Here is a 10441-nt window from a genome sequence, read left to right on the forward strand (position 1 = left end):
TACTTTAAATTCACTAGATAACTGAGATGATACGCCTCAACATGCATTAATCCGTGCACAGACCCCCTGAATTTATTCTCCTGTTGACCTCTGAATTTCAAAACTCAAATTAAGGCGTATTGCTCAGAAACTCAACTTTTCTCACACAGAGCTCCTTATTTTTATCCAGGTCCCATTAAATGAAGGGATCCTGTTTCCCAGTGATCCCAGTGTTATGTGTGCAGGTCCCACAGCTTGTTGGCTAGTTACTTTTTTGTGTCAACTGGCTGTTAGTTACATATTGCTTAACAAATGTAATGTAAATTCTTCAGTCTTTCAAACAAAACAGTTAATCTGCATTCACACCAGGTCTTGTTAATGAAACCTCCTCATAAACTGGGAAGAGAAGCAATTCGTTTTTCTCTCTGCTGATCTGTCACTTGCTATCTGTCCAACATTATAAAAACAACAAAACTATTTTTCATGTCAACACAGGATGATGAGACACTTTATTTCTCTTGTTATTCATTAAAAAAACATATTACATTGATTGGCTGATTGCAAGAGAATCACATTATTTTACAAAATCAACCAGAGATTAAAAAAAGAATAAAAAATGGCAGACATTAACACTATTCAAATGATTTATTTTTTAACAAACTACCATAAAAACCCATTCCAGTGTAAAAGTCATTGAAAAAAACAAACAAACAAACATAATGGCCTTCATTTGGTGAGATTAAAATATTTGGAAGGAATAAAAAATGATCACAAGAACATGAATACAGGATGTTTTTTGTTTCAAATGAGAACAAAAGTACAATACTTGTTTATGGTTTTCATGTGAAATAGGTCTTGGTGAGCTACACATTTCCATTTTTTTCCTTAACACTTTTGTCTTTTTGCATATTCCACATACTGTAAACACAAGAAAACGTATAAGGTCAGTCTGTTGTTACGGCTGTAACACAAGCTGAGTTTGAGTTCAGTGAGCCAATGGTTTAAAGCAAGGTGTTTTGCGAGCAGGGAGGTGTCAAAGATCTTGTCGCTGGGTCACTCAGAGCAGGACAGACTGAGAGAACAACAGACATGAAACCTGAGCAGCGTTCTGCAGAGGATATCTTTTTTTAACGCTCACGACCAACACAGCAACGTATCCTCTCCTCTGCTCATACAGTATGTTGCCGAACAAGTTACCTGTGTCTCAAATGTCAGCAACATCAAGCCCTCAGCAACTTCTTTTCATAGCGTTTTTGGATGTAGAGCTACCATGTAATCGTGTACAATTCAGAGAACAGCCCTGCATGTGTTGTTTCCAACCAACTGCACATGCTTTGGCAGATATTCACTTAATGAGATTAGTTCACAGCTGACCCTGCGCCAGTGAATTGAGAACAGTTATCTGCCCTGAATACTTCCTATTTCTGCATCCCACATGATCCTATCTTTGATTCAGTCTCTCCGGCCCGGTGCTGGTGAAGTCCTGGTCAAATCTTCTCCACGTAGTTTCCAGGAAAGAGACCCTCCCTCCCTCGAATCCGTCCTGTCCACCATCCGGATGGATCTTCATGGGAAAACAGCAGAGAGAAACAGCATTAAGCAGTGCAAGCCCACTTTACTACCACACAGATATGAAAACAACACAAAAACAACACCTTGCTCTCCCGGCACCCACGTACCTTCACGGAGCAGGTCGATGACATCGTTGGCGTCGAAGCTGATCTCGTCAGTGTCCTGGCCGACATACTGATACAGCGCCCGGCAGCGGGGCCCCTGAGGGCGGGGCTGGGGTTTAGGAACAGGGGGAGGCCGCTGACTGATGCTCCTTTTCCTCTGTTTCCTATGAGGAAGAGAAGGAGGTGAGGTGAGGATGACAAAAGTTGAAGCAGAGAGAGAACTTTCAAAATACATGTATTGGATAGATATAATTTATTTTTGGCTTTATGGTGTCTTTCAGTCTCTCAGTGCACCCCATGTTTCTGATTTCCTTCTGTGCAAAAGGCAGAACACATGCAGATGTCATGGATAATGCAAATAAGCATTGGTTGGATTCAGTGTGCAAGCCTGTTAGATTAAACAGGTTGATCCCTCTCACCATGGCATACCACGATCACTGACTGATTGATTGACAGATTAATTCTTTCAGATTCGTCTGTTTTGTTTTTCGTTCATGCATTATGCAGGGAGTGGCGTTCCTCACCTTTCCCTGCCTTCATGACTCATTAATTCGTTGTTGTATGCATCTTTTGTAGGGAGTGAGTCTGTCCCACCCTCACATTCTTTGCTTTCCTTCATTCCTTCATTCCTTCCTTCCTTCCTTCCACCCTTCTTTAGGGCTATTCTCCCTTACCCTGACATGCCCTCGTCAGGCACATTGAGGAAGTCCAAGTTCCCCTGCTGCTGGTGGATCGGAGCTGGGGCTCGGTTGGCCCTCTGGGAGCCCAGTTTGGGCAGGGCTGTGCTAGGTGGCTGTCTCTGCGGGGTGCTGTATGTGATGTCTGACGGTGCATGAGGGGCTCGTCCTCTGGGAAACTGGGCTGCTCCGTTCTGGTTGCCTGGGGAGAGGGGAAGGTAGAATAACAGTGGAGGACTAAGAGCTTACAATACCCAAACAGCAGGCGTATTCAAGAAATGTGAAAAGGTGTCACATCCTAAATTTTCAAGTCAAGGAAGGATAAGCAAATGTCAGGATAAAATACTCACATTTCACCTGTTTATCTGGCTAACATCACAGGTGAATATGTGAATATTTTGTCCTCCTTGACTTGAAAATTTGGGATGTGCTACCTTTTCACCTTTTTTGAATATACACATTGGATTTGGGGTTTAGCACATTGAGAATCATACTGTTGAGGTGCAACCTTCCCTTCCATGGTATTTATCAAGCCAAGTGCTACAAAAGTATAAGAGAACAGTGAGTTTACCTCTGTTGGTTTGGAAATTTCTCCCTCCTCCACGAGACTGTGGAGCACCCTTCCTGGTTGGCTCTGATGAAATAAATATCCAGTTAAATGCTGAGGTGCTATAAAAACTGTTTACAGTCTATGGTAACAGGTGGCAGACGGAATAAAATCAAGAAACAGGCAGTTAACTTTTTACACACATGCTGTATTTCTGCTTCAAAGAGGAACTGTTAAGACAGTTCATGTGAAATGACTGCGATGCATCAAGGCTTTAAAACTTCAGACTTTCTTTTAACTCACTGGAAGTTTTGGGCAGACCATCCCCAATTGTGATGGTGAGGGTCTTCCCTCCGGGTTTGACCTGAGCCAGGTCTCCTTGTCCCCTCTGGAAAGTGACCACCCTGGAGCCTCCGCCACCCCAGCCCTCCTTCTTCACTCTGAACTCCAGTCTAGGAGAGAAGAAGTCACATACTGTTATTATCACAGGTCGACAGCAACTAACATTTTCTCAGACACAGTTACAGTTTTGGTACAGTTTTGAGGTATGGGCACCTCTTCCATTTTACAGGACTTGATATGTTTACTGCACTACATTTATCTGCCGGCTGCACAATAAGCTTTTAAACCATAAAATCATGCAAACCATAAAATTTGACACAGTGTTAGAGTGTAAACTAGCCAACAGGATATGAAGAAGTTAACCCTATAAAGCCTGAACTATGAAAGAATTGGCAGAAAATTTCAATTTTTTGAAATTGAACCCTTTATTTAGTCCTATAACAATATATATATATATATATATATATATATATATATATATATATATATATATATATATATATATATATATATATATATATAACAATATGTTATTACACGACCTTTCTGGTGTATGATATATGATATGTACTTGAAGTGCCAATGGTATGGTCCAGAGTGAACAGGGGAAGTGTTCTAAGGTATACAACAGTATTTTGGTCAAGTATTGATTAAACTGAAAACGAAAAATGGAATTGAAAATGTGTATCATATATGATACAAATGGCTTTATAGGGTTAAACTGATGACATTAAAATACTTCTTATCAGTTAATAGATCAATAATTTAATCCTCTCAAAGTTCTTCCAATGACTATATTTACTTTTCTTACTTAATTGCTGCTAATACTTTTACCTAAGCAACATTTTGAGTTCAGGACTTCTATTTTTAAGAGTATTTTAACATCACGCACCTCTTTTCATTTCAGTGAAGGATCTGACTACTTTCCGCTAGTTTTCACAGATGTGTTAGTGTGTGCGTTTGTATGGACTAGGAATGTACAATAATATCCGCACATCATCGGTGTCGCCCAATACAGGATTTAAAATGAAATACTGACCTCATGCCAACATGAAAATTTCTGCCTATATGACAGATATGTGACATGAGTCAAATTTGCCCTGGTTGTGGCTGAAAATGTTATATAATAAGAAACATGGCATGTTTTACATAATCTAAGTCGATGTAGTTTTCTAATTTTGCCCAATGAGCGTGTACATTTTGAAAAGCACTGTATTTTCTGTCTGCATTTGCCAGTGGGCCATCACAATAAGAGTAAGAACAATAAAATGTTAATTCCACTACAGGAGAGACTTGCAATTAGATGGAAATAATATGTGCATATTTCGGTTCTGACATCGGCAGCTGGCCAAAAGAGTTGGAAAATATTGGCATATTGGATATGAGTAAATTTCTAATACTGATTTTATGCAAGTATTGTACTAGTTTTTATGCAAATATGTGCATGTGAGTGTGTTCTCCTGCCTGTCGTTGAAGGAGAGAGTCAGTTTCCTCTTGGTCACCTCCTCGTAGCGTTTACAGAGCAAACTCAGGAACTCTGTCTTGAAGGTGGACTCCAGCAGACTGTCATACTGGGACTCGTGCAAGATGAAGAAATCATCCTGCCTCGTGCTGAGGGTAGAAACAGACATGCTTAATGTAAGTATAATCAAACACCAGACTGTTGGAAAATCATTTTAAATGATCATTACACTGAATTCATGTGAGTGAAACTGGTTCTCAGAATATCTAGATGTTGAAGAGTTGATAATGGAAAAAAAGAGAAACACTTATTCTGTGAGATCTCAGATTATTTTCTGTTTTTACTGTCAAAGGTCAGACTATTTTGATGAATTGGTTTAGCGACTGACCAGACACTTCTTATTTTTTGACCAAACCATCAACCACAACTGAACCACTGACTATGTGAATATCTTGTAAACTGGAAACCACGGATTTTCCATACCTCAGAGAAACTCCACTGATATTTCCAAAATCCAGCTTTCGTTTCAGCACTTCTTTTATTTGTCCTTTCTCGGGTCCCTTCTTCACCTTCTCTCGGCCAATCAGATAGATACCCTTAGGGGTCAGGATCAGGTCCCTCTTAATAGACTGGGCAGGGGAAAAGGGAAGGAAGCGAGAGGGGTTAGCAATGCAAGAAAGAAGAGGAAGAATGGGCAACTTTGCAGAAGAGGGGTGGTGTGAACTTTTGCAGATGTATTCCACAAAAAACAGTTCAGTAAGTCAATGGTCATAGCAGAAGCTGTGTGATAAATCTGAGGTCTGATATCTCCCTTGTCACACTCTGTGCAAACTTCCCCTTATGTCAAGCTGCGCAAGGCAACAAATTAAAGACAAGTTGTTCTTCATTCCTTTGAGACAGGGGTTTTAAAACTTTTTTTCATGTTCAGTTTCACATACATGTTCAAGTTGAGTTTCATTCAGGCACTAACGACAATGTGAGGTGATTTTGTCCTAGGGACCCTGATGTGAAAAGAATATATTTTGGGTTGCGGTAAACTGTTAAGCCTTTTGAAACCTGAAAAAAATCACTTGATTGCTTTCAAAAGATGGGAAAAAGAAAAATTAACAAATTAGCAAAAAATTACAAATTTGATAAATGATAAATGATTGACAAATGATAATTAAATAATATACATTTTAAAATATTGTCCGTCTTGTGTGTAAATGCTTGACGTCATACTTGAACACAGATTGAAACTGGTCAAATTGTTTAATAATGACTCATACATTTTTGTGCCATAAAAAGTGAACTATAGTGAAACTGGACTTTTTCCTGTGGACCCCCTAGAAGCCCCATTATGGCCCCCTGGGGGTCTTCAGACCGCACTTTGAAAACACACTGCTTTGAGGGACAATGCCACAGATTCTTTCAAGATGCATTTTGCTTGAATCCCTTCCTTTTGAATCAAAAGACCTTCACCTTGAACCTGCGGTCGAACTTGTTGACCGAGTCGGCAAAGTCGACGCGCTCCCTCTTGGCCAGGAACTGTCGCAGCTCCGGCCTCTGCTCCAGGCCCAGGTAGTCTCCCACAAAGTTCCTGTTGATGCTGTTCTTCCTCCGCTCCTTGGAGTTGTACAGGATGTCGGAGGCTGAGCATGGCAAGGGTGGACACTCATTAGTATCATAAAATAGACGTTTTTATTTTATTTGTGTGATTAAAGATGAACAGTAGAGAGAGATGCTTCTGCAGCGGGCTCAAAACTCACCCTCCTCTCTCATCTGTTCATACTTCCTCCGGGCGATGTATTTCCTCCAGGCTTTCTGGATTGTCCTGGCAAAAGTGTCAAATTTCCTCTCCCTCATCTCCTCCAGCAGGAACAGCTACGGAGCACACAGCATGTAGCTCACGCTCAGATGTTGTTTACAGGAATGAATGATGCCTCATATGGTTCTTTCAAGCAGTATTTCATCAGTTTGGTGCCCACACCGACCTCAAGCGAATCAAACCAATCATCTGAACTTAAACTTTACAATGCACATTGATCCATGAAAACAAATATAAACCGCTCTGTACCGATTCAGGGTTCTTGACGAAGACCTTGGTGCGTCCCATCTGGTACTGATCGTTGTCCATGTTGACGGACCGGAGGAGGTGAAGGACCCCCTGCTGCTCTGGACCCCTCCAATGCGGCCACGTCTCCGCAGTCAGAATGGCATACCTGGATACAACACACACACACACACACACACACACACACACACACAAAGAACAAAGATGTTCAGAAGAGAATGCTGCGCTCCTTTCTCAGGATGATCACAGAGCAAAGTGTGCAGAACTGGATGCATGCAGCATGGGCCTGTCCACGCACAAACACAAGCTGCACTCACACAAAAACATGCACATACATACACACTCTCAAGCACACACACACACACACACACACACACACATGTTAAACTCACCTCTGCAGGAACTTGTGGAAGATCCTGCGATAGGCAAAGCCGGCTCTTCGTACGCGTATGTTTTCCCGCAGCCCAAGGTATTCTACCTGATGCTTGACCCTGGAAACAGTCGAAACACCAGCTTGTTTAGTTGTTTACTGTGTGTGTGAGTGTGAGTGTGTGTGTGTGTGTGTGTGTCAGTGAGGATGCTAACCTGCTCTCCTCCCAGTCCTTGGGCCTCTTGGTCTCGTTGGGTTTGATGCAGCGGATATAGTGAGGAGTGCACTTCATCAAGGTGTTCACTAAATCATTGGCTTGTTTCTGTGGGAAGAATGTGCTGTCAGGGTATTGCAACAGATAAAAACGTTGTTTCCTTGCTCTGTCAGGTGAAATTGACTGAAACATCATGACTACATTGTGAGATTTCACATGTAGCTCTTGTCTCAGTCCTCACCTTGATCTTGGAGCTGGCAGTGGTCGGCCTGCCTTTCTTATCCGTGTTGAGGTTTTCAGGAAACAAGCTACGGATGAAGTTGCTGTAGAAACAAATGAAGAATTAAACTCTTTTCACTGCATTTCCTGTGGCTTTATAAACTAAGATAACTAGTGTACAGGCCATAGTGTCAGTGGGAATGTTATTTGGGTACAGGGCACTCACTGTTCACTGCTCTGCATGAGCTCAATGAGGTCGGGGAACAGCACATCCCGGTTTCTCTCACAGAAGCCGATGACATCATATGACACCTGAGACGACACCAAACATTAGAACTACTATATCTTGATTATTTTGACAGATATTGCCATTGCGATATGAATCACAATGGAATGATCATTTTTGCATGTTTTCTTACATTTGGAGTTTTTATTGGCCAGGGTATCTCATTTATAATGATTTTTGTCATACATTTTACCTTTTTCAAATTGCAGCTCCTGAGATTTGGATACTGCACTTGGCCAGAATGTGACTTTGATTTTGATTCAGCCCTAGTGTAGTGTAGTGCTTCCTATTTTTGCTCAACTTTTATATATAAAACTTTTAACTAAAATACCCTGAATTAACATACGGTGTAACTGTTATGTGCTATGTATCTACTGTTTAATTGTTTCTTTAACTATTTAACGGTGCAGCAATTTTATAACTTGACTTTACAATAATTCAATAGTGCTATACCCTGGTGTATATAGGTATTCTTTTTACATAGTCTCAATTTCTTATTTCTGTATACATTGTCATAATATTATTATAGGATTAAGGCACATGGGATTAATGCAAATTTTTACACTTATTTTCCTTTTCTATTTCTTATCATTTCGCTGATGCTTATATATATTTGTCTCTCGAGAATTTGAGCAACTGCAGACAATATCGTATTTCTGATATATATATTTAGATAGATAGATCGATAGAAAGATAGAGATAGATATACAGATAGATATATATTGTTTTATATATTGCTCAGGTTTCTCTTGAAAATTTGATTTTATAATGTAGAGAATCTAACGTGGTTAAAAAAAGGTTAAAATAGAGACATAGTAGTCATATTTACCACAGAGCTTCAAAATTAAAAGTGCTGGTGTTTTAATGTGTTTTAGCAGGCATCATTCATGCCAACAAGCACTATAGCTTCCTTTTGGATGTGACACACAAGGCTTATGCCAACAAGATATGATAATATACAGTCACACTACTGTTCAAGCTAATTCAAATGCATGTTCTTAGCCACAGGGTTGTATTTTCCACCAGAGGAGAGACAGTTTAAGTGATGTTTTTTCAATTCAGCATGAGGAAGAATCGATGTTTCCCACCTTGCCAGCGTAGTGGTGTATGACAAAGCCTGAGTTCCAGCTGTTGAAATGTTCATGCGTTCCCACGGCAGCCTGCAGTTTCTGCAGCAGGGTGCCATCTGCCCCCTCTCCCTTGGCATGCATGGTGGCACACACATCATCCAGCACACTCATTATACCGGGAGGGTTCTGCAGGCAGAGTACAGCTTGTGTGAATTTTAATGTGATATTGGGAACTGATGCTGTGAATATGAGTGTCCAAAACCCCACAACTTGTAACACCCATTTATTTTTTTTCTTGTTCATGCTTAATACAAACCTACTGAATATGAACTGATTCATGTTGTGCAGATAAAATATTTCTGCTGGACGCCGACAATACGTCATTTTGAGGAAATGACATCAAGGACAAGCAGCACACGGACACAACTACTGATCTTTGTTACCTGGTTTGTGCCAATAATAAAGTATCCATGATATTCTTGGCTCTTTGTACGAGATAATGCAAATTTGAGCTTACCAGTTTATTTTCAATGAGGTCACACACAATCTTGTTGTTGAAGTATTCAATGGGTGTCCACTTGATACCCTCCTGAACATATTCTTCCTGGGAGAAAGTGAGAGGAGGTGGAAAAAAAGGAGCCTATATGAAAACTGCAGAAACTGGGCTTGAATATTTACAGCCTCATTCAGAAAGAATGGGACAACAGTGCCTTCTGCTGCTACTTTTAGATAATGCAATGATTTCCTGTAACAAAAGGAGCTGCACTCACTCGGTGCAGTGATTTGGAGAGGGAACACAAGTTAAAAGAGCAATAAATGTTCTATGTTTACCTGCTCAGCCTTGAGTGTCAGCTCAATAAAAATTTGCTGCAGCTTCTCGTTCACAAAGTTGATGCAGAACTGCTCAAAGCCATTTTTCTGTCAGGGAGAACACGAGCCAGTGAGTCCATTTCAGATTATTACACAAGTTTACACAGTAAAAAACAGGCCTGCAGTGCTGCCTGTAATACTGAACACCTGTTACAATGATGGCTGTCTATAAATATTAACTGTTCGAGTTGTAAGACGACTAACCTGGAATATCTCAAAGCCATAAATGTCAAGTACTCCGATGCTATATTCTTCATAGGGTTTCTGGATGGCTTTATTTATGGCCTGGAGAGAGAGCAGGAGGAAATGATAAATACCACTGGACTGATCTCCAGTTGTACACATTTCTCAGATGGATGATGTTATAAAGTGACAGAGGAAACCAAGATTTCACGCTATGGGTCATTTAATGAAAAAAAAACAAAACAAAGAAAGCTAATTGATCATATCTCTCTCTGTTGCTTCATATTATGGCAGCATCGCTCTAACAGCAGACTTGTTCGGACCTCCACCAGGTAGTCGAAGAGTCGAGCGTAGAGGGCCTTGGCCAGGGCGTCCCGTGTGTAGGTGGCCTGCTCCTGGTTCAGCGTCACGTTGATGGACTCGGACTTCCCTCCCCACTTTGAGTCCATCTTCCGGCTGGTCAGCTTGTCCTGCAGACGATTGTGGTCGATGC

At 40.8% G+C, this 10441-nt stretch overlaps 1 protein-coding gene across 1 annotated transcript in view; it reads right to left on the reverse strand.

The window, feature by feature from the left end:
• Positions 1 to 495: 495 nt before the first annotated feature.
• myo1f (myosin IF) overlaps positions 496 to 10441 on the reverse strand; it is a 21835-nt gene continuing 11889 nt past the window's right edge. The window contains exons 10-28 of the mRNA XM_030049063.1: positions 10272 to 10441; positions 9970 to 10050; positions 9727 to 9813; positions 9413 to 9499; positions 8914 to 9081; positions 7766 to 7851; positions 7562 to 7643; positions 7322 to 7428; positions 7129 to 7227; positions 6740 to 6884; positions 6432 to 6546; positions 6145 to 6314; positions 5167 to 5312; positions 4686 to 4832; positions 3183 to 3331; positions 2904 to 2966; positions 2330 to 2534; positions 1659 to 1819; positions 496 to 1543 (exon numbers count right to left, since the gene is read on the reverse strand). The exon at positions 10272 to 10441 is cut by the window's right edge and continues 27 nt beyond it. Of these exons, the coding sequence (XP_029904923.1) occupies positions 1467 to 1543; positions 1659 to 1819; positions 2330 to 2534; positions 2904 to 2966; positions 3183 to 3331; positions 4686 to 4832; positions 5167 to 5312; positions 6145 to 6314; positions 6432 to 6546; positions 6740 to 6884; positions 7129 to 7227; positions 7322 to 7428; positions 7562 to 7643; positions 7766 to 7851; positions 8914 to 9081; positions 9413 to 9499; positions 9727 to 9813; positions 9970 to 10050; positions 10272 to 10441 (2345 nt within the window). The 3' untranslated portion in view covers positions 496 to 1466. The remainder of the gene's footprint in view (positions 1544 to 1658; positions 1820 to 2329; positions 2535 to 2903; positions 2967 to 3182; positions 3332 to 4685; positions 4833 to 5166; positions 5313 to 6144; positions 6315 to 6431; positions 6547 to 6739; positions 6885 to 7128; positions 7228 to 7321; positions 7429 to 7561; positions 7644 to 7765; positions 7852 to 8913; positions 9082 to 9412; positions 9500 to 9726; positions 9814 to 9969; positions 10051 to 10271) is intronic.

Source organism: Myripristis murdjan, chromosome 4 (assembly GCF_902150065.1).
Source record: "Myripristis murdjan chromosome 4, fMyrMur1.1, whole genome shotgun sequence".
Lineage (NCBI taxonomy): Eukaryota > Metazoa > Chordata > Actinopteri > Holocentriformes > Holocentridae > Myripristis > Myripristis murdjan.